Consider the following 24,010-nt stretch of genomic DNA (forward strand, 5'->3'; position numbering starts at 1 on the left):
ACAACATTAGCAGTATACAACTGGCCAGGAACCTAGTTTTTCATGCTCGCACAAAGCATATAGAGGTCCACTACTATTTTGTCAAAGAGAAGGTTTTGGCAGGAGACGTTGACCTTGTTTATGTCAGCACACAAGATCAGGTCGTTGACATCTTCACCAAAGCATTGGGTACAGAGAAGCTCCGTAGATTCAGGATTTCGCTTGGTGTACATGAGATGGAGTTGAGCTCGAGGGGGATTGTTGAGATATCGAGCTCATCTAGTGAGGCGGTGGACACTGATGACCCGCCTAGGGGATAGGCCCCACACTTACACCACTGGCATGGTTGGTGAGATCATGGGTGATATGCGGCTAGTGGGATGACAGGCTGTGTGGCAGACATTCTAGAGACTGGCATAGTTATAGCGCCAGCTCATTTAGTTGGGTTCACACTATAGAGAATCCTAGTATGTATTTGGTTGAGTACCCTTTCATATTGTGTGTACTCTTATCTTTGTATATGGTGTGTTGAGTGTTGTGTGAAGAAGAAGAAGATTTTCAGCCTCTCACCTTGTGTGTTCTCTTTTAGGGTTTTGTGAGTGTGTGTGTGCTTGCAAGAGCTCAAGCTCTCTTCTTCCCTACATCTTTTCACTGTAAAAAGTAAAATTTGGGGTCAGTCAATACAATTAGATCCTGTTGGCATTTTAACTCTAGAATTTGAGGATTGTGAAGTTTTCCAGTGGAACAAGGTTAGTTTTATTTACTTGGAACCTGTTTGATTAGAGTTTTGCTGCATAGGATTTCTAGGAAGTTTTAAGATGTTTTTTGGAGTAGGAGGTGTTAATTAATTTAACAAAGAGCATAGATGAAGCACAACCCGTCTACTATCAGTGATGAACTGCTCATCCTGGATCATTATAAATCCTATTTTGTATGCAACAAGCGAATAATGAACGATAGTGAACTAAAGCAAACAAGAAAGTAAGCAGAAGCCACCTACTGCGTGTAGCTTGAGCTAACACTCACAACGCTAGATGAATTGTCAGATCTGGAGCTATTTGAGATCCTTAATAATAGGATTAGAGTTTCACAGATTAGGGTCAAAATTTATCACTCTTATATCTCATATGTTTCAAAAATATAAATAATGTTGATTCAGTTTTAACTTGTTCATTCAATAGATGTGTTGGTTGTTGTGTCACATTTCCTCCTATCCTCGTAATTTTTAACATCAAACTACTACCAATAGTATCTTACACTCCCTGAAACTTAGGGATTTTGATGACAAAATCCATATCGATACATTACCATTTTATTTAGGGCACATCTAAGGGTTGAAGGGCTCCAGGTCACTTGATTCTTCTCCTTTGACTTTTTTACAAACTAAACATTTCTTGAGATAATTCAAGATATCCTTTTTAGCTCACCAAAAGAAAATTTTTCCTTCAAAAGTGTAGATTTTATCATATCCTAGATGAGTTGCCATAGGTCCATCGTGGGATTCATAGATTCATAGGCTACAGGGTGACCATCCTGTATTAGAACACCACCACAAATAGACTGCCCACTCACGTCTACTACTACTACCTCAAAGGGTTAAGAGAAGTCAAGAAGATTTAAGATAGGGAAGGTTGTCAAAATGACATTTAGCTTGTCGAAGCTACTTTGATGCTCTCAAGTCCATTTAAAAGGAAATTCCTTTTTGAGCATTCCAGTAAGCAGAGCAGCTACCTTGGCATAGTCTTTCACAAAAATATGGCACTACTGTGTTAGTCCCAAAAATCCTCAAACTTCCCTGATTGACTTCAGGATCGGCTAATGGATGATGGTTTCAACATTTTCTAGGTTAGGAGTGATTCAGTTCTCAATCACCACAAATCCCAAGTAAGTAAGCTTATTGGCAAAGAATACGCACTTGCTTTTCTGAGCATAAAGTTGATTTTCTCGTAAGATCTCTAGTGCTTTTCGGATATGATTCTCATGTTCGAACTCATTCTTAGAGTAAACAAGAATATCGTCAAAGAATACCATAATGAGTTCATCCAATTTTTCTCGATATATGTCAACCATTAATCTGTTAAAGGTTGCCGGGTGAATTTATCAATCCAAACAGCATAACTAGAAACTCATAATGCCCATATCTAGAGTTGAAAGCATTTTTGGGTATATCTTCTTTCTTAATCATGATCTAATAATACCCTAATTTTAAATCTAATGAGCACCATGAAGTGTATCAAGACCTTTGTTAATTTGAGGTATAGGGTACTTATTCTTAATAGTGCAGTGGTTAAGGCCTCGTTGATAGTCTACACAAAATCTAAGGGAACCATCTTTCTTCTTTTGAAATAAAATAGGAGGTCCCCATGGGGATACATTGGGTTATATAAATCCTTGTTCTATGAGCTTTCATTTGATCTTTCAACTTGATCGCTTCAGGTATATACATTTTATAGTTTCTTTTTGCTACAAGACTGGGGGAGGACTGCCACCGAGTCAAGAATGATTTCATGATCTACTTCACAATGTGGTGGGAGAGTGGTGAGTTCATGCCAAAAATCCTCAAACTTCCTTAATTGACTTCGGGATCGGCCAATGGATGATGGTTTTAACCTTGGTTCCAACCTTTTCTAGGTCAGGAGTGATTCCTTTCTCAATCACTACAAATCCCAAGTAAGTAAGCTTATTGGCAAAGAATACACACTTGCTTTTTCGAGCATAAAGCTAATTTTCTTGTAAGATCTCTAAAGCTTTTCTGGCTATGATTCTCATGTTCAAACTCATTCTTAGAGTAAACAAGAATATTATCAAAGAATACTAGAATGAAATCATCTAGTTGTTCTTGTCAATGATATATATCGATCATTAATTTTTTAAAGGTTGTTGATGAATTTGTCAATCCAAACAGCATAACTAGAAACTCATAATGCTCATATCTAGAGTTGAAAGAAGTTTTGGGTATATCTTCTTCCTTAATCTGATCTAATAATTCCTTGATTTTAAATCTATCTTAGTGAAGTAACGAGAACTATGAAGTCTATTAAGAAGTTCATCAATGTGAGGTATAGGGTGAAAAGATGCAGGGGGGAAGAGAGCTTGAGCTCTTGCAAGCACACACACACACTCACAAAACCCTAATAGAGAACACACAAGGTGAGAGGCTGAAAATCTTCTTCTTCTCTCAACACTCAACACACCATATACAAAGATAAGAGTACACATAATATGAAAGGTACTCAACCAATACATACACGGGTTCTCTATAGTGTGAACCCGACTAAATGAGCTGGCGCTATAACTATGCTAGTCTCTAGAATGGCTGTCACACAGCCTGTCATCCCACTGGCCACATATCACCCAAGATCTCACCAACCATGCCAGTGGTGTAAGTGTGGGGCCTATCCCCCAGGCGGGTCATCAGTGTCCACCGCCTCACTAGATGAGCTCGATATCTCAACACTCCCCCTCGAGCTCAACTCCATCTCATGTACACCAAGCGAAGCCCTGAATCTGCGGAGCTTCTCTATACCCAATGCTTTGGTGAAGATGTCAGCTACCTGATCCTCTGTGCTGACATAAACAAGGTCAAGGTCTCCTGCTAAGACCTTCTCTCTGACGAAGTGGTAGTGGACCTCTATGTGCTTTGTACGAGCATGAAAGACTGGGTTCCTGGCCAACTGTATACTGCTAATGTTGTCACAGAAAATGACAACTTGTCTATCCACTGATAGACCCAAATCTGCAAGTAGCTTTCTCAACCAAGCTACCTCACATGCTGCCATAGCAGCTCCTCTGTACTCGGCCTCTGTACTCGATAGAGCAACCGTAGGCTGCTTCTTGCTGCTCCAAGTCACAGCAGCACTCCCCAAAGAAAACATGAATCCACTGGGGTAGATCTTCTATCTGAGATACTACCAGCCCAATCAGCATCTGTGTACCCATGTACACATATCTCTGTCCCAATCAGCATCTGTGTACCCATGTACACATATCTCTGTCCCAGTCTCATAGAATAGTCCACAATGCAAAGTAGACTTCACATACCTCAGTATGCGTCTCACTGCATCCAAATGCGGTTTCCGTGGAACCTGCATAAACTGACTCACCAACCCAACAGCATAGCTCAAATCTGGTCTGGTGATCGTCATGTAGATCAAACTTCCTACTATGCTCTTGTACATAGTAGGATCCTCCAAGATCTCTCCTGAATCTGCACTCAACTTGCCATTCTGATCCAATGGCATAGAAATAGGCTTACAGCCTGTCATACCATACTTGGACAACATGTCCAAGCCATACTGTCTCTGCAGTAATCCAATACCATGTGGTGACCTAATCACCTCAATGCCCAAGAAATATCTGAGCTCCCCCAGATCCTTCATCTCAAACTTCTGTCTAAGCAAGATCTTTACATCAAAGATCTCTGCATCATGGTCCCCCGTAATGATCAAGTCATCTACATAGATGACAACAAGCACAACTCCTCTATCACCATGTCGTCTCACATACAATGAGAAATCTGCATTGGATGGCTACATGAAAGCCAATAGTGACAAGATATTCAAAAATCTTGTCAGACCATGCTCTTGGTGCTTGCTTTAAGCCATAAAAGGCTTTCTTCAACCTGCAAACATGCTCGGGGTGACCCTCATCCTCATAACCAGGTGGCTGCAACATATATACCTCTTCTTGCAAATCCCCATGCAAGAATGCATTCTTTACATCCATCTGATGTAAAGACCATTGCTTTGATACAGCCACTGCTATCACAACTCTCACCGTTGCCATCTTGGCAACTGGGCTGAAAGTTTCCTCATAATCAATCCCATATGTCTGCGCATATCCTTTGGCTACCAATCTAGCCTTGTACCTGTTTATGCTTCCATCACTGTTATGTTTAACTTTGTACACCCACTTGCATCCAATGGCTTTCTTGCCTTCAGGCAATTGCACTAAATCCCAAGTTTCATTTCCATATAGTGCATCCATCTCCTCATCCATAGCTTTCTCCCAACACACATTTCCAACAGCCTCATCAATGCATGTGGGCTCTACAACCTGCACAACCTTTGCCATATATGCATAGTGATGTGCCACATAACCATCATAGGTAAATCTCTGCACAGGATTTTTCACTCTCCCAGATCTTCGCAGCTTCTCATTCATGGCTTCATAGCCTTCTTTACACCAGGTGTTCTCATAGCTGGGATCCCAAGCTCCTCATCAAGGCTCATATCTGAGCCACTGGACTCTCCATCAACATGAGAATGCCCTGCAGAAATGTTAGGCATACCAAGGGGCTCAACCACTTTCTCTTTTCCTTTACGTGATGTACTAATCACATTTGCAGGGCTGGTATTATGACGCAGCCTGCCACTCCATGGTCTATCAATAGACCCACTAGATGAGGACTCTGCTGGTCCACTCAAAGACTGTGATTGCTGACCTGCATTCTGTGCAACCACACTTCCACTCACATCAGCCCCAAAGTTTCTTTTTCAGCAGCATACCAGCTGCTCATCTCATCAAAGACAACATCCCTGCTTACCCTCAACTCACGTGTAGCAGGGTTATAACACCTGTATCCCTTTTGCTCAAGGGAATATCCAATAAACACACATTTTTCAGCTTTCGGATCCAGCTTAGTTCTCAGCTCATCTGGCACATGCACATATGCAATGCATCCAAAGACTTTCAGATGAGATAAATCTGGTTTTCTGCCAGTAAACCTCTCCTCTAGAGTTACATCATGTATGGCTGCAGTTGGAGTCCTGTTCATGATGTATACTGCTGTAGAAACAGCCTCAGCCCCATAGCAATGCGGCATATTCTTCTCTTCCATCAATGCTCGCGCAATCTCAGCAATGTGCCTGTTTTTCCGCTCAGCAACTCCATTTTGCTGCGGAGTGTATCTGCATGTATACTGTCTCCGAATACCATTCTTCTTCAAATATTCAGAGAACTCATTGGAGAAGTACTCTCCCCCTCCATCTGACCTTAGGCACTTTACATATTTCCCTGTTTGCTTTTCAACCAAAACTCTGAAATTCTGAAAGTGAGTGAACACCTCACTCTTCTCCTTCATGAAATATACCCACACTTTCCTTGTGTGGTCATCAATGAAAGTCACATAATACCTGCAGCCTCCCATAGATATGGTCTTCGTAGGACCCCATACATCTGAATGAAGAACATCTAGTGCATTTTTGCTCACATATCTATTACGTGGAAACACATGCTTTGTTTGCTTCCCAAATTGGCATGCTTCACATATTTTCTGCATACCTTCCACTTTAAATTTTGGCAGCCCTGTCACAATTCCTTTTGTCTGCATAGACTTCAATCTCTGCACATTTACATGTCCAATTCTTTTATGCCATATGTCTGTGTCTGCAACAACTCCTGAACCATTTGCAAACATCGCAGCACTCATTTCAGGCATGTCTACATTCAATGTAAACATTCTGCCCACTCTGTTGCCTTTTGCAACCAACCTGCACTTGTCTTTGAAATCTTCAACATAACACCCATCAGAACCTGCAAACCCTGCTCAATCATCTGGCCAACTGAAACCAGATTCTTTGTTATGTTCGGTACATGAAGTACATCTGCAAGGTACTTCACTTTGCCATCCTGCATAGACAATGGCACATCTCCAATGTGGGCAATTGGATGAGCAGTGTCATCCCCTGTTTCCACAAAACCTGGTCTTTCCGGGTTTTTCATCTCCTTGAACCAGTCCCCATGACTCGTCATGTGGTTCGAAGCGCCTGAATCCACATACCATACATTATCTTTTTTGTGCTGCATCAACATTTTCAGACATGGCATTCACAACATGCTGCATAACAAACAACCTTTCATTATCCTCATTATTTCTGCTTGAGGATGCATAGTTGTTTTGCTGCACTTTTCCATTTTGCATGTCAGCCTGCTTCTTATAACATTCTGACTGCACATGTCCAGGCTTACCACAATAATAACATTCACGTGCATCATTATATTACCTTTGCCAATTTCCAGGGCCTCTTTGACTCCCCCTGCCTCTGAATTTGCCTCTTCCACCTGCGTGTTGTTGTTGTTGTTGTTGATTCTGGGACTGTTGTTGTTGCTGTTGCTGACCATAATTCTGATTACCTGTTCGGCCACCTCCTTGACCGCGTCCACGGCCTTCTCTACCTCGTCCTCTTCCTGAACTCGTGTAAAACGCCTGTTGCTCTGAACTGTTTTTGCTTTGTGAAGACTGTTGGTCTTCACCCAAGTTCTTCTCTTCGATAATCAGCATAGACACCAAATCTGTAAAGTTGGGAATGTTTTCCCGAGTCTGAATGGACGTCTTAAACGCCTTGTATTGTGGCCCGAGACCACGTAGACAGACCTCCACATTATCATCATCATCTACTGACACACCAATAGATGCAAGGGATTCCACAATACCCTTTATCTTCAACGCATAATCATTCACAGACATGCTCTTTTTCTCCACAGTATGAAGTTCATTCTTCAACTGTATCTTATGTGCCTTGGTATTTGTTTCATAAAGCTTTACCAAGGTGTCCCACGCCTCCTTGGGGGACTTGGCATCCTGAATGTGCCCAATCATGGTGTCCTGTATACTAATGGAAAGCTAATACATAACCTTCCTAGCTCCTTGGTTCCAGTCTTTAAACTCTTTCACATCTGTAGCAGTCGGATTTATATCCGGTATCTCCGGTGCCTCTTCATGCTCACCTTCTATGTAGTTCCAATAGCCTTTTCCCATCAGGAAATTCGTCAACCTGAACCTCCAAGCATGGAAGTTATTCTTGTCAAGCTTCTCAGCCACAATCTGAGTTATCCCATCATTTGACATCTTGCCAAACACACAATTTTACCAGAAACTGCACTCTGGTTTTTCAACACAAATGCTGTATTTTCTACACAGCGGTAATGTAGTACTCTCAAATGTCACAACCAGTGACTTCAATGCACATACATACACCCAATGGCAACTGTAGACCTCTTTGCAGCACCCACAGTGTCTGCACAATCAATCTGTCTTCCTGTAGTTCTTAAAACAGAGTTCTGCAGAGAATCGCGATGACTTACCCGCAATGCTCGAAATCGCCTGCTTTCTGAAAAACGGAGGACTAGACGCGCCCGAAACGCGTTTTCGGCCTGAAAAACTAAGTCCGATAGGATTATATAGTTGCCCTATAGCTTTACTCCCGTGAAGAAAGCTCCTCAATCAGAGACCGTTTGCCGGTGCCTCCCGTAGAGCTCCTGACAAGGGTGTAGTCACCAACACAATAGGGAAGAGTAGTTGAAGCTCTTACCCTCGTACCGCTTCCTGTGGTTCTCTTGCTTGCAGCTCAGTCCTTAGCACGAACCAGGCTCTGATACCATGAAAAGATGCAGGGGGGAAGAGAGCTTGAGCTCTTGCAAGCACACACACACACTCACAAAACCCTAATAGAGAACACACAAGGTGAGAGGCTGAAAATCTTCTTCTTCTCTCAACACTCAACACACCATATACAAAGATAAGAGTACACATAATATGAAAGGTACTCAACCAATACATACACGGGTTCTCTATAGTGTGAACCCGACTAAATGAGCTGGCGCTATAACTATGCCAGTCTCTAGAATGGCTGTCACACAGCCTGTCATCCCACTGGCCGCATATCACCCAAGATCTCACCAACCATGCCAGTGGTGTAAGTGTGGGGCCTATCCCCCAGGCGGGTCATCAGTGTCCACCGCCTCACTAGATGAGCTCGATATCTCAACATAGGGTTCTTATTCTTAATAGTACATTGGTTAAGGCCTCAATACTCTACACATAATCTAAGGGAACCATATTTCTTCTTCTAAAATAAAATAGGAGCTCCTCATGGACATATAGTACATTGGTTAAGGCCTCGATACTCTACACATAATCTAAGGGAACCATATTTCTTCTTCTAAAATAAAATAGGAGCTCCTCATGGACATACACTGGGTCATATAAATCCTTGGTCTATGAGCTTTCAGTTGATCTTTCAACTTGATCGCTTCAGGCATATATATATTTAATAGGCTCTCTTTGTTACACGATTGACATCGAGTCAAGAATTTCATGATCTACTTCATTGTGGGGTGGGAGAGTGGTGAGTTCATCTGGAAATACATGAGCACAATCACTAATCTAGTTCATAATCACTAAGTCAATCTAGTTCATATTCTTCACAAGGAGTGTCAAGCTTGTTGAGCTTGATGGCATAAATAATCTTCCCCTTCTTCAATCCCTTAATCAATCGGCATATCTTCACTACCTGTAAGGGTGAGTGAGCTCGCTTCCCTTGAACTTGAGCCTTACTGAAGGATTCATCCCTAAAAGTCGTAATCCCTTGACTCCACAAAATATATGCTTGCTTTGGTGTGAGAGCCAATAACTTTCCAAGATTCCATCATAAATTCCTAGGGGTAATACCTGAAATTTATGAGAGGTTTCATTCATGACAAGGCTAAATTTAAGGTTTTTGATTATCAAATAGGTTTTCTCTTCCTTGCCACCCGCGTCGGCTCATTTCACACTAAGCCCATGGGAAGGTTTCTCTATGTTAAGATTCAACTTTTTCACACAAAATGGAGACAAAAAGGCAGTCATTCACTACTCAACCAATTATAGCTGAATAGAACTAAGTAGTTTCCATCCATGGCTTTTTTTCTTAATTGAAGCCTTGATCAAATTAGGTTTTTCCTTTTTACTAACCCTCAATCCTTGATTGTATGTATGCGTCTATAGTCACTTTGCGCCAGTCCTCCCATATGTCATATTTGGCCTATCGTGGACGTTAACATCAATCTCTCTCTCTCTCTCTCTCACACACACAAAGGTAGCTGAGAGTGTTGATATATATATATATATATATATCTCCCTCCCTCCCTCCTATCAAAGTTGAGAACCTCATTTTGTCTTGCTTTTAGGCAGACTTTGCTATTATTGTGGATTGCTGTTGTGGGAGGAGAAAGGGGTGGAGGGACTAGGTGATGTAAGATTGCATTAGAGAGGCTGTGAACTAGGGTGGGATATCATGGAGAGGATGCTAAGGGTAACAGAGCACTGGAGGCAAGTGGAGGGACAAGTTGGTGGAGGGACAAGTTGGTGGAGGTGAGTAGAGGAGCATTACTGGCACATGGAGGGAGGACAATCTGCAAGGTTGTTAAGGGTGGTGTGGCGATGTCATAATGTCTTTTTAAACCTTAGGTTATCAAAATCCTAAGGTGCTTAGTAATAGCACATCCATATTTTAGTGGATAAGGGAATCCTAAGGTGCTTAATAGCACACCCAAATTCGAGTGAATAAGGGTGTAACAAAACCGCTTTTGGCAAAGTTAATGACAAAAGTTTTTCTATGTTCGAGTCCAAGGATAGCGCCCCTGACCTTGGCTAGAAAAACAAAAAACACGAACAACGAACTTTAATTCCATCATCTTTGATTCAACTCTAACACTCTACTTTAGGCTTTCAAGGTTTCCATGAGCGTTTATACATTTGCTGATGTGCCATATATCGTATTTTTTACCAAGCGCCCCCACAACCGCCCAAGATGAAAGAACGCGTTGTGAGAAGTCTAACTTTGCCCTTCCCTAAGCCAGCGTGGGCGGCAGGTGGGTCGGCGGGGGCTCCCTCTTGCTGTGGCTATGGCTGTGGGGAAGGCAACAGCTCATCGTTATTAGCACAGGAGTCTCGCTGTTGGTGCTCTTGTGCCTGCCCCCCCTCCCTCCTTGTTTCCATCGCCTCTCTGTATTATTGATCTGGCCCTGCTCTCATTTTCCAAGTCTTGCAAGACCACCTCCTTTGCTCCCGATCAGATCTTTCCGTCTTTGCCCTAGCATACACACAGTTAAAGGCCAGCCCCCCCTGCAAGTTTTGGCGGACGTGGATCTCTCGCCTAGTTCTACCACACGAATAGCAGATACTCTAATTATGCTATCACTCCCTATTCCGAATTTCTGTGAAGGATTAGGGTTTCTTGGAGACGATGCAGCCGTTTTCCGCAGAAATGATGGCGCGGCTGTTACCAGAACGGCTGCTGTGATAGCGATGGCTCCGCCTGCAACGGAGTTGGCTACGGAACGGCGCTACCGAGGCGTCAGAAAGAGGCCCTGGGGCAGATTCGCAGCGGAGATCAGAGATTCTGTGAAGAAGGCCAGGGTATGGCTTGGCACATTTGACACTGCCGAAGATGCTGCGCGCGCCTACGACGCTGCGGCACGGGCTCTGAGAGGTGAGAAAGCCAAGACCAATTTTCCTATTTCATATAATGATAGTCAAAGCACAAGCCATAGCAGTACCGTGGAGTCATCCAGTGGCCCTAAGGCCATGAGAAATTATGCAGGAGAAGGTAGTAAGAAGGGTTTGATCTTACCAGCAGAAGATCTCTGCTTGGGCCCTCCTGTTGGTGGGGACCCAGCTGTAGCTTCTAAGAGGAGGAAAAGATGTGGGAGGAAAGCAGGTCTCATTCCTCTAAGAACACAAGAAAACCTTTTATACCCGAGAGATGAGCCCTTTGGATATCATAGTGATTGTGATTCTTCCTCTTCTGTGGTTCTAGAGACAAAGCAGACCTCTCCATTTGAAAGTGAGCCCTCCATACCTTTTCTGGACCTCAACTTGCCTGCTCCTCTAGATGATGCCTATGACCACAAAAAGATAACCTTTCTGCTATAAATCCCTGTCCTTGCAAAGTAACCTCTAATGTTGGTTTCATTGCCCTCAACATCCATCATGGGTGCTCACTTGCATACCTATGTGTATCATTGTCCTTGTAGTCCATCGTCTCGATTTACATGCATAATCGAAATTTTACCTCAGAGGATCACTCAAGCAACAACTGAGATCAAGGGTAAGGAATCTCAAGGCATTGCCAGAAGGACAGAGTGAGAATTATGAGGCATCACGTTTTTCTTTTCACGAAGTGCTCATGTTTGTTTGCGACAGTGTTGTGGGGTGATCATGGACCACCACATTCACCACGCCTTGGATTGGTCTTGATGTTTGATCTGACTACTAGCAAGAGCTTTAAATTTTGAAAGTAAATGCTTCAATGGTAAATATCGTTGCATTTAGTCCTACATGTGTGATTTTCAACTCATGGAAAGGTTTGCTCTAGTACGGTATGGAAATGGTTGTCCTAGCAAATAGTTTTTAGTATATACAATTTTTTAAAACTTTGAAATGAGTTGTTTCTTTCTGATTATATTTATGTAATGTTTCATGTACACTATATTCAAATGCATTATGTAATTTAAAGGTCTTTTTGAGGAGTTAAGAGCTTGACAGATGCCATCAAGATTAAATATGAGCTAAAATTGACGCTTGGTATGTTCACTTGATGGGGAAGTTTACTTATTTCTGAATGTAGTGAGGATATTTTGCTAACTTGGCCTCTCAAGTACATAGTAATGTGATGGCCTACTTTAGCTTGTGAGACATTCGAAAGTGAGATTCTCTCATTGCAGGAGGTCAATGTCGTTTTGATGTTGCAAGTTTTGCAATGTGAACTCCTTGTTGGTGGCATTGAAGGAAGACATGGTGATGATGCTTAGATGGTTTACTTGGAGCTTTTTTGCATGGGAGAGGGGGAAGTACCCTTAGTTGAATGATTATCAATGGTGCAATAACTCACGAGGTTGCACATCCAATGATCAAGGTCTTTATCTTGTTTCTTAACCAACATCACTTATACATATACATACAAATTTGCGAGTGTACATATTCATACGCAAACAAGTGCTTGGGCACACACACTTCTATATGTATATACGCGCGCATTATATATATATATATATATATATATTTATATATGCGTACATATACATACATACATACATACATATGTGTGTGTGTGTGTGTGTGTACATAGATATACATGTATGCATAGATGTACATGTGTATATATGTGTATGTACATACAGAGGGAATAAGCCCTATGCTTCTCTCTCTCTCTCTCTCTCTCTATATATATATATATATATATATATATATATATATATATATATATATATATAGGTAGAGTATTGTATATATATATATAGAGAGAGAGAGATAGATATAGGTAGAGTATTGTAGTAGATCATACCATTAGGCAAAATGAAGGCATGATATGTCAAAAGCCTAGGAGGTCTGTAGAGTTGAGTCAAGAATTTGTTTGTTGATGGATGTGAAGGGTTTTGCGTTCATGGTTCAATATAAGATTGAAAATCGTTATTTTTCCTTTGGAAGCAATGTGTGTTGATGTGCTTCACATGGAGGGTAGTCTCTTTTACAAAGCTTTGAGTCTTTATTCTATTTTGTTCTTCATTGTTTGAGATTATCTAATAACAATTGAGCATTTGCTCAATATGATGGGTGCCTTGATTTGTTGCTCGTAGCTCTTACTTGCTTCTCTTAAGGTAGTTGCTTTCTAATGCTTTACTTGTGTTTTCTATCCATCTCACTTGTCTCTCTGTTAAGCTTATCCTAACGTGTCGTGGAAAACTACCGATTTGTCAAGCTCAAGCTATGCTCAAGAGCTTCGTTGTAGCCGCTCGTTGTTGCTATCCTCCTACACTCGTCACATTGAGGCCATTGCTAATCCAATGGGTGGTGCAACCTCTCTCGCGAAGATCATGTGGAATCTTCGCAAAAGGCGATTGCAGTGATAATCTTATCACTCAAGCACGAGGGAAGCAAGAGAGAACAAGTGATTAGTCTCACTCTCAAACCTTGATCTTAAGCACATTACACATGGTAGATTAGAGTTGCAAGAGAGAGAGAGAGAGAGAGAGAGAGAGAGAGCATTCCATTTCTATTGCATAAATGGGAGAATAAGTTACAAACAAGAGAAATTGGTTTTTATAGTTTCAAGTCTTTTTTCACTAGGCCGCATTGGAGTAAGTGACTCGAGGTGCCAAAGACATAGTTGCAAGGCTTTATGATTTGGTCAACTAATTGAGATTCTCTTGTCTGTCCTTCGAAGCTCAAGATTTGGGAGCATCTTTAGGACGTTTTTCATATAAAATGACCGGATTTACAATATAGTGTCGGTGTCCATTACATAAGTGTACGGACATAGTTGTTCCATGAATGTGTTAACTGCGTGTGGTTAACTCGATCACGCCCTCGTATCGGTAAGAAGGTGTCGAGGCACACTGGGAAGTGTCACACTTGGATGGTTCTCTTGTCTCTTCGGAAATGAGAGGGAGTTTGGGAGGGGGGGGTAGTAAGATGGAAAGAAGTTAGTGGAGTATTGGCGATTAAGTATCCATCTATGTACATGTAGCTATAGTGTCTTCGTCAAGATACCTTAATGGATATCTTTGCTCCCGTGGGTGTTGATTTATTGGGGGTTGTTTTTCTCTCTTTCTTTTTTAGTGGTTTGGCTTCTCCTGTCATTGTAGCGCATGGGATTGGGATCCTATATTGATGAGAGTGGTAGTTGAGGCCGAGCATCCATAGAGATAGCAGCTTTTGAGTACGAAAATTAAAGCTACTTTGGATTATTTGGCGTCCAAAGCTAAGGTAGCATAAAAATAAGTTATGGGTAGGATTGATTTAAACATGAAGCACAGTTATTCAGGCGAACCGGGGGTGATTAAGAAGTTCTAGGCGATGGGTCGTACCATTGACCAGGCTTGCGTCCATCATAGTTTCCCCCTCCAGAGGCGTATCTGGATGGCTGTCGTCGATGCGGAGGCTTTGTGCGGTATGTGCGCATATGATAATCCTGTGAGAATTGTAGGTGCTGTGCATGGGCGAGGGCAAAAAGTGTGCTCATGATCCTAATCACTTAGGCATTCCTAATCACCTAGAGAGTCTTTCTTTTTTTTAAAAAAATCCTCTTGTGGGTTTTGAATTACATGTGTTTATTGGTTAGCACTCCAAAAGAGAGTTTTGTATTGATTAGCCCATTTGGCTAGATTTGTGAGCTTACACTTGAGGTTGGCTTTGAGGGGCTGTATAAGCTTTGACATTTGTGGCACTGTTTCTTGGTGTAGTGATGAAGTTGAGGGGCGGGGTGGAGCTTTGCGGATGAGGCTCTTTTGGTTGAAAGGATTGTGCAAATTAAGCTTTTGAGTGCTGTTGTTTGGTGTGTGGGCAAGTCCATAGGATTTAGGTAATGAAGTGGAGACTTACTTCCTCGTTGGTTGCTAAATCATCTGCGTCGATTGGACAACTCCGAGCTTGGTTTGTGTGGTTTGGGCCAACTCTTGTGGATTATGCTGTGGGATCCAAATGATGGAGTTTCCATCATTCAAGCCTTGGGATTCTAAGAGATGTTTGGACACCCATCGTTGTCAAGTGAGCGGGGCCCGCACAGTTGATGAGGTTTCTTGGTTTTTTGTCGACGAGGCTTTGAGCTGCGAGTAAGTTGCCAACGCTGAGGAGACAGGCTTTGGATTGTGGCTTTAGGAGCCATAGGTGTGTGTTGCCTTCATGGAAGTCTTGAGCTTTGAGCACGTGGCTAGGCACCCATCATTGTTGGCCTCGCTGTGCTTGGGGTTGCCTAACCTTCGCGTGTTCGGTATTTTGTCACAGCTCCTTGGGGAGTTGTGAGGGATGAGCACAGGCAGCGTTCTTGGATAATCAAAGGCGAGTGTTGCCTTCATAGTAGCCTTGTGCTCATAGTAGACGGTCGGGGACTAGCCAATGTTGAAGCTTTGGCTTAGGGTTGGTTTTTGTTGGCTTTGTTTGCTTTGTGCGCTTGGGTTTCTGAGATGGCCGTTTTGGGATCCAGAGTTCTATGTAGCCATCGTAGAATTCTTGAGTTGAAAGAAGATTCTTGGGCACCCACCATTGATTGTCATGATAATGGTAAGAGATTGGGATGCTTGCGGTGCAGGTGGTCGAGGATGTAGAGTTGAGGGTGATTGTTGACGACGAGACTTGATTGTGGAAGGTGTCGACAATGCCCTTTCGGCCAGCTTTGGGGAGGCATGGGGTGTGGTAATAGGGGAGTTTGCTGGTGATGAGGATGGGACTTGGAGTGTGGAGGGCAGTCGAGGATGAGGTTATGTGGATGATTTCCTCTTGGGGACATAAGAGGACTGTGGCTTTTTTGTCTCATTAACTATCATGGTGGTCGTTTCTTCTCGCCAATTGATTTGGCAGTGAGTGGCATCAATTCACTCTTTTGCAATTATAATCCAGCCTTGAAGTGCTTTTGCATCTATGACATGAAATTTGCACTCCAACTGTATGTGGGCTTACCACCGTTGTAGATCATTCTCAATCAGGAGTCCAATCTATATTCTTGGTGGGTTTAGTGCTGGTGGTAGTTCGAGGGCAATGGAAGACTTACCAGTTTTTGGGGATGAGAGAGTATCCTTTGTGGAAGCAGTTGGTGTTGGGATATTGGTGTTGGGATAGGGTCGGATGTTGTGCACTCCCCATCCGAGAGGATCATCGTTACCTTGCCCTTGGGAAGCTCGAGGGTAGTTGTGTTATCAGTTGAGTTGATTGTACATGTGGCATTCTTGACCGAGCTCCTGCCAAGGATGATTGCTTCTTTGGTCTCAACTGTGGAAACCACATAAAACTTACAACCTAATGGGTTAGAGACAATATGTACCGTTTGTGTAAAAGACCCAAGGGTTTGTATACATTACTCACTAGGCAGTTGAATTTTGGCATGGGCACTGTGAAGAGATGGTTTGCTTAGAGAGATCCATGTTTCCCATGGCAAAAGATTGTGGCTAGCTATGGGAGATATCAAGGCACACTTTCTTTGCGTCTTTCGGCCAAAGGGAAAATCTAACCATACCCGAAGGGTTGTCGTTTTGTGTTGGGGAGCTACGCTTACACTCAGGTTGTTAAGCGAGGCAAGGGCTTGGTAGGGATCATGAAGATACTAGTCAGTTGGGACCACAAATTGCGTTCCAAGTTTGCGATCTGGGAGTGCATCAAGTGTAGTTAGTATTTTCATTCAGTCATGGTCGGCTTTGTCTTCATTGACAGGAGCGACTCGGGTCTGGCTCCTACGTGTCATCAAGGATTTGATGACAAGCTTTACAAACAAAGAGATCATTGGTCCGGGCTATGAACACAGAGTCTTCGGCGAAGGGACCTTTGATCATGGGATGTGTCTACCAGGTATGTAAATTCACTTTGAGCGTTTAATCCCCTTTGCGGAGGTAGACACGATTTGTGTCCCAATCATGGACTAGTCGTGTCAGTCTCATGAAGGGTCTTCCCAGGATGCTATCATAGCTGCCGCCGTGACGAAAGTTCATGGCTACAAATGTGTGTTTTAAGGTCATGTTACTAAATATAATCTTGAGGTCCTTCACTAAGCCAAGGGGATGTGTAGATGTCCCGTTCGTAAGCCATATCTTCAATTGGGTGGGATCCATCGGTGGTTGTCCCCAGTTTTCCCAGCACGTTCTTGTGAGGATGCTAATGACAGCACCCCCATCTAGGATGCCTCTAACCGCATGTCCATCATAGGAAATGGGCAGGGTTGCGTTTGTGTCATCACCTTCAAAGTAGTGGCCCATCGCATTTACTCGAATTATCGGTGTGCCTTTGGGTTGTGGATTGTGCTCATGGAGTAGTTCAAGATGATGGGGCTCAAATTCATCCGAGGAATCTGAGTTATTTCTCTCCTCTACGAAAGCCTATAGTTTTTGTTCCATCCAATCCTTGAGGTCATTTAAATTTAGGATTTTCTTTTAACAAGTTTCCAATGGGCATTTGGATTTGGGAAGAAAGGAAGGCTAAGAGGCTGGAAAGGTCGCGTTGATGAGGAGCTTCCTCATGTTTAGGGCCTTGTTCATAGGGTGAACCTACAAAATGGTATATGGAAGGTCAATTTGGTCCTTATTTGATGGGGTTTGAGGTCGAGACTTGGGTGCCATGGGAGAGTAAAATGCCTCAGCAAAATTTTTATAGGCACCTTGTGAGTCTTTGTTGGACTCTATGTCACTGGCCACATCGAGTTGTTTAATGTGAATGTGGGATTTGGTCTTGGCCACCTAAGGAATAAGCAATGGAGGATAAGGAGAAGTACAGATGGGGAATTTTTGTTCCACATTGGAAATCATCCCTTCAAAGGAAAGTTTTGTGTTGCCTGTAGTAACCATGCATGAAGAGATTCTTCTCGAAAGAGGTTGGATGGGACACAACCAGTGCAACATAGACTGGGATGCAAGGACGACTACCTTGCCTCAGCAAAATTTTTATAGGCACCTTGTGAGTCTTTGTTGGACTCTATGTCACTGGCCACATCGAGTTGTTTAATGTGAATGTGGGATTTGGTCTTGGCCACCTAAGGAATAAGCAATGGAGGATAAGGAGAGGTACAGATGGGGAATTTTTGTTCCACATTGGAAATCATCCCTTCGAAGGAAAGTTTTGTGTTGCCTGTAGTAGTAACCATGCATGAAGAGATTCTTCTCGAAAGAGGTTGGATGGGACACAACCAGTGCAACATAGACTGGGATGCAAGGACGACTACCCTACATCTGGCCTTAGGCCAAGTTACAATCCTCATGACAGACGAAGAACCCATACCCACCGCTACTCCCTCATTCCAAGAAGTTACTCCTCCACTCACCACCGTCCTTCCACCCTCCAATCCACATAGATCCATACCACTTAAAAAGAGGTCGCTTCCCACCCCCAGACACACCACTGCCTCACATATCCTCTCTACTACCCCACTTGGCACAGCAGCCCAATCCGAACTCTCAAAAGCCACCACCGTTGCTCTCCCCCCACAAAACTAACCACACTAACCCTCCTAACAACACTAACAACTGCACACAGGGCAAGCACTCTCAATAGTGGGTACCTAAAAGGCTTCTCACAGCGCAAGGGTATTATGAAGGTACTTTCACTCTATGGAACCCCTGACGATCCACTTCGCATCCTCATATACCGGCAACCCAAGCTCCTTGTTCCTCTCATAGGCAACTAATTCGACAACCCCAAGTCCATAGGGTACAGGACAAACGCCAGCCCTAATGCTCCCTAAAGCCAACCTATCCTCACTCACACCCTAAGCATTGCCCAACAACAACTTCTCGGTGGATCCCAAAACCTCTACTTTAGGCTCAACATTATTATGAGGGAAATTGCCAATTTGGGTCCCCAAATCACGAAGGCACCAACTCCCTACTCTTGTCACTCTCTGCGGTTATTACCAACCCTTCAATGGAAGCCCAAAGTGACCTCCACCATGAACACTGGATAGGAGAAAAGGAAGCAAAAACTTCACGACGACCCCTTGCCTCCCCAACCAAAGCCCATGGTCCATACAAATGATATACCCTCAACATCGGTCCCCCAGCCGTCATTATCAGGCTACCTCCTCTCTCGAAGTACTCCAAATCAACCCTTAACCTCTTCATTCTCAGCTACTCCCTCGTTACAAGTCTTTGAATTCCTTGTTAGAAAATATGCGATCTAGCATCCATTCTTAGTGTGATTTCCTTAGTGATACCTTAGAGTGGCTTGTTCTAAGTTTAGAAGGCTCAATTACTAAAGTAATTGGGTGTAGGTCTAGTAGTTATCTTCCTTTGATTGGGGCATCACCTTTTAGGTGAGTCTGGTGTGAGAAATCTTAGGAAGATGGAGATAATCAAGGGCTCCTAGATGCCTCCCTCTCATGAGCGTATAAATTCAGGGACTACTACTCACACAAGAAGAGCTAGAGAGAGCTAAGTAGAGAGTATAGTTTCCATGCTTTGTGTACTTGCTTTAGTGATCAATATACTAAGTGGTCGTTTGTGGAAATACTCTCATCTTTGCATTTTCCATTGGTATATGTCTATGTGATGCATTTGTGGTAACCTTGAGTATACTCTATTGCTTATTGGTTACATCTCATTAACATCTAAGTGGTGGCATGTGTTGCTTTAGTGGTGTGAGATTGATTATATGACGATCTTGTGTATTTCGTGATTCATTCAATAACTAAGCTCACACCATGTCTTTTAACATGGTATCAGAGCTCCTTTCCATGGGAGTGTAATCTTTCATGAGTTGATCGAAACATCTTAGTGATTGTGGGTGTATGAGTGAAGCTCATTGAGTTGATAGAAGCATTCTCTATCATTGAAAGGTATTCCTTGTGAGAATATCTTTGTTGTATTTGTTGCATTTGGGGCTGATTCATCACTTCATTGGGTGGCACATTGGAGTGAAGAAGAAGGTGTCAAAACTGTGTGTAGGTCTCTATGTGAGCATAACATTCTTTGTGAGTCTTACCTTGAGATCATTATCTTATCTATTTCTCTCATTCTCTAGTGAGTGGCACAATAAGAGATTAAGGGAGGTATTATCACTTAGTGGGGCACCCATTATGGGTGTGAATGAGCATTAGAAGAAGGTAATCTCTATGTGAGAGAGACTTTGTGTGAAGAGCAAAGTAGTGGTGGTGAGTGCATTGTGAAGGGAGTTGATTGCATCAACATTGAAAGCATTGAAGCTGAGCTTAGATCTTCTTCGAGTCATCATCACTAGGGAACAACACGAATGAAGGTACTTCCCATTTTTTCTGAGTGACAGAAACAGTGTGCAAAAAGGTGCAAATTGGTGCAAATTGGTTGGTGCAAATTGGAGGGTCCAATCACACGAGTGATTTCCCATTGCCTCCATTGCTTTGGGACTTCTATAGCCCATCACAGGGAATTGGGATTAGCGCTTTGAGTTTGCAGAAAAAGCACAATAGCTGCCGCTGTGAGGTGAAAAAAAGAAAGAAAACCCTCCCTCTATAGCTCTTCACCTCCCAAACTTGGGATACACACACACCAACGGGGGCACCACCAGCCACCGGCGCTGGAACACTCCTCACTCTTCACCACCCACCCACGCCATAAAGACAGCTCAAAACCCCAATAAAGAGATGATTATCCAGCAAAAACATACAAAGCACCAACCATGTACAACTCAGCAAATACACCAAAGACCAAGACTCTGGCGAGGATTTACTGCCAAGGGAATTTCACCCTTGCGTCTGACAACCAAGCCTCTGTCTCCCGGTCTCTGCAATCTTCAGAGGGCGCCCCACCAGCAACCCTTCTTCACTTCCTCTGTAGCTCGACTACTCTCTGTCCAGTTGCTACTACCTGCCAAGTGTTGTAGGCGAGCCCCACTGTCTCTAGCCCACACATCAGCATCTCTACTGCATCCAACACACACAAAAAACCAAGGCTCTCTCTCTGGTCAGCATCCACTCTCTGCCTGCAAATCGTCGCCCACACAAAACCAGCTACTCTCTCTTCAGAAGGCGCCCACACCAGCAAACCTTCAACTTCAGCAACTCCCACTCTCTGTGTGTCGAGACCAGCAGCTTCACCAACCACCAGAACCTTGCAGCTTCCTAGCACCAACCAAACACTAGCCCAAGCCACATCACCCAAGGCCCACACCAGCCTTCGCTTTGCCTGTATCCAGCTTTCTTCAGAATCACCAGAGCTCCTTCACCATGACGAGGCGATCACTCTCTCACAAGGCCTCCACTCTGCATGTCCCCACAGCATCTCCTCTGTTGTGCCTCTGCGCCAGCCTTCTCTCTCGTTCAAGGCCGCTACCATGCCTTCTTTTTCTCTGCTTTTAGCCACTCACCAGAGCCCTCTACTGCGCGGCGGCCACCTTACTTTGACTAGGGCCCCCCTCTCACACGAGGCGGCTGCTTTCACTTCACGCTCTCCACTTTCATTTTCACCAGCCCGCTCTTCCTCCCGCTCTTCCTCCTCACATCGTTGGCGGCAACCTGTAACCTTCTCGCTGCAACTCTGCAGCATCACCCGCCAGCCACCTCACACCACGAAGTGGCAACTTTACCTTCAGTCGACGTCCTTTCGCCAACCTTCCCTTTGGCGTGTCTGTCTTCACAGTGCCTCCACTGTCTCCCGGTCCCTAGGCGATTACCTGCAGCAGCAGCCTCTCCCTCCAGGCGGCAACTTGTACCTTGTCTCGCCTCTGTCTGTTGCAACTCCACCCAGAGCTGACCCCTCTTCACTTCCCGCTGTAGCTGTGCCTCTCCTCTAGTTTCTGCAGTGCCAGCAAGGCCGTCGCCTACTTCTGGACCCGGCTCCCCAGCAAAGCAGTCCTCCTAGAATCACCAACCCACTGTCCTTTTTCGAACAAGGCGGCTACTACCTTATCTTCGCCAGCCTCTGCACAGCAACGATACCCGCGAGCCTTTTTTGTACATGTGGACCCCCTATTCACTGCAAACTTAACAAGAGATGGTGGGGAGTATGTATGGACAAATCTCAATGGTACTTTTTGTTTGGGAAGCTGTGGAACAAATATGTGGAGCCTAAGCATAAGGAGAAGGTTGAGGTCTATATGGGCCCTTTAAGCTGCCATATTATGATTTTAGTGACTTTTTGTTAAAATGTTAAGTTTCTTTGACTTTAGATACCTTCTTATTCCAAGTTTGAATTTCAAAGTTTTCCGCCAAAATTGAATTTAAAATTGAGTGGGCAAAACCATATCATGTGACATATCTATGGAAAGAGCTCAGCGAGTAGGTTCTGGATCTCTAATCTCCGACAAATTTTGAGCTCATATGTAGAAGTTATGGATGTCCAAAATTTCAAAAACTTTTCCCTCCACTTTTTGGGAATGAAAAGTACAAAAAGGCATCTTCTAGAGAATCTTTTGACCACCTTTAATCACCCAACATTTTTGTATACATGGCATCACATGATTGGTCCTTTTCCTTAATAACCTTTTAATCACATGGCATCTTAAACGGCCCCTATAGACCTCAATCTTCCTCTAATGAAATTTTGCCTGGCTTGGCTGATCATGCACAGAGCCCTTTAGACACAACAAAAAGCCCTCATAAAAAATGTTGGAGATGGGAAATGTCACAGATGCCATGAGTTGGAGGATGACATGCACATCTTCATTCACTGTCCCCTTGCAAAAATGTGCTTTAATGCCTTGGCCAGATGCATTTAGAATTGGAATGGTTACTCCTTAGGCTAGAAAATTTTGTTACTAGGAGATAGCATTGGGTGCACCATGGATGTTTGGGCAATTTTGAGAACTCAAATGCTGTGGTGTATTTGGTTACATGACTTAAGGTCATGTTTAACAGCAATCCTACTAACAACATCTGGCTGAAAGAGAATTTGGTTTATGTAGGTGAAATATACATACAAAGGAGGCTGAAGGATCTAGACTCACAGTTAGGGAAACTTCACAACAAAGCTAAAGATAAACAAGTGAACCAGATGAGTCAAGCAATTCAGGATCTGTTGATGATAAGAGAGACTATCATTTCCAAGAATATTGTGCCTATTAGAGCTCTTTATATGTTCTAACTTCTTTCTCTAATCTCTTAATGTAAGCAACCTTTATTTGAAAAAGAAATGCAGCATTAAAGTTTTAAGCATGCTTTCGATAATTTCATTCGCCCGAAAAGAAAAAAACTTGTGCAAACTCTAGTAAATCATTTAAATCTGTAAACAATTAAGTAATAAAATGATTATACGTGTATATGTATACATGTAATTCAACAATTATATAATTTATTTGTGAGCACGCGTGCACACACACACATATTATTTATGTGTGTGTGTGTGTGTGTCACATATTTACACACACACACACACGTTGTCGTGCCATGGCACGCCTATGGTGTGAAACCATGCATGTGAGGTCATTAAATGCAAATCCAGATGCATGGGATTGAGTGCCAAGGCATCCAAGAAAATGCTCGAAGAGATAGAGGAACAAACCAAAGCAATCCAAAAGGATATTAAACCTGCCCAAGATCGACAAAAGCATTATGCTGACACCAAGAGGTCTGAAAGGATCTTCAAGGAAGGAGACAAAGTGTTCTTCTACAAGTGCGACCCAAACAAAGTTCTCTATCACTTGGGAAATATAAGAAGCTCAGCCCTAGGTATTGTGGTCCCTATACAGTTATCAAGTGTCTAGGTAAAAGTGCCTATAAACTCCAACTCCCAGCCCATATCAAAGTCCACAATGTATTTCAAGTAAGTTTTTTAAAACCTTATGTACCTAGCCTCGATCATATTCTTGATGATGAACAAGTTGTAA

At 43.2% G+C, this 24,010-nt stretch overlaps 1 protein-coding gene across 1 annotated transcript; it reads left to right on the plus strand.

Moving 5' to 3' along the window:
* Positions 1–10,540: 10,540 nt before the first annotated feature.
* On the plus strand, positions 10,541–12,081 carry LOC147630764 (ethylene-responsive transcription factor 8-like). Its single transcript, XM_086810750.1, has one exon. It carries the CDS (start codon positions 10,931–10,933, stop codon positions 11,672–11,674), a length of 744 nt encoding a protein of 247 aa, XP_086666876.1. The 5' UTR covers positions 10,541–10,930; the 3' UTR covers positions 11,675–12,081.
* The last annotated feature ends 11,929 nt before the right edge of the window (positions 12,082–24,010 follow it).

This window comes from Cibotium barometz, chromosome 16, assembly GCF_041138505.1.
Source record: "Cibotium barometz isolate CiBa-2024 chromosome 16, ASM4113850v1, whole genome shotgun sequence".
NCBI classification, from domain to species: domain Eukaryota; kingdom Viridiplantae; phylum Streptophyta; class Polypodiopsida; order Cyatheales; family Cibotiaceae; genus Cibotium; species Cibotium barometz.

Coding starts and splice junctions, on each gene's coding strand:
- LOC147630764 (XM_086810750.1), top strand. CDS start 10,931: ATGCTATCACTCCCTATTCCGAATTTCTGTGAAGGATTAGGGTTTCTT.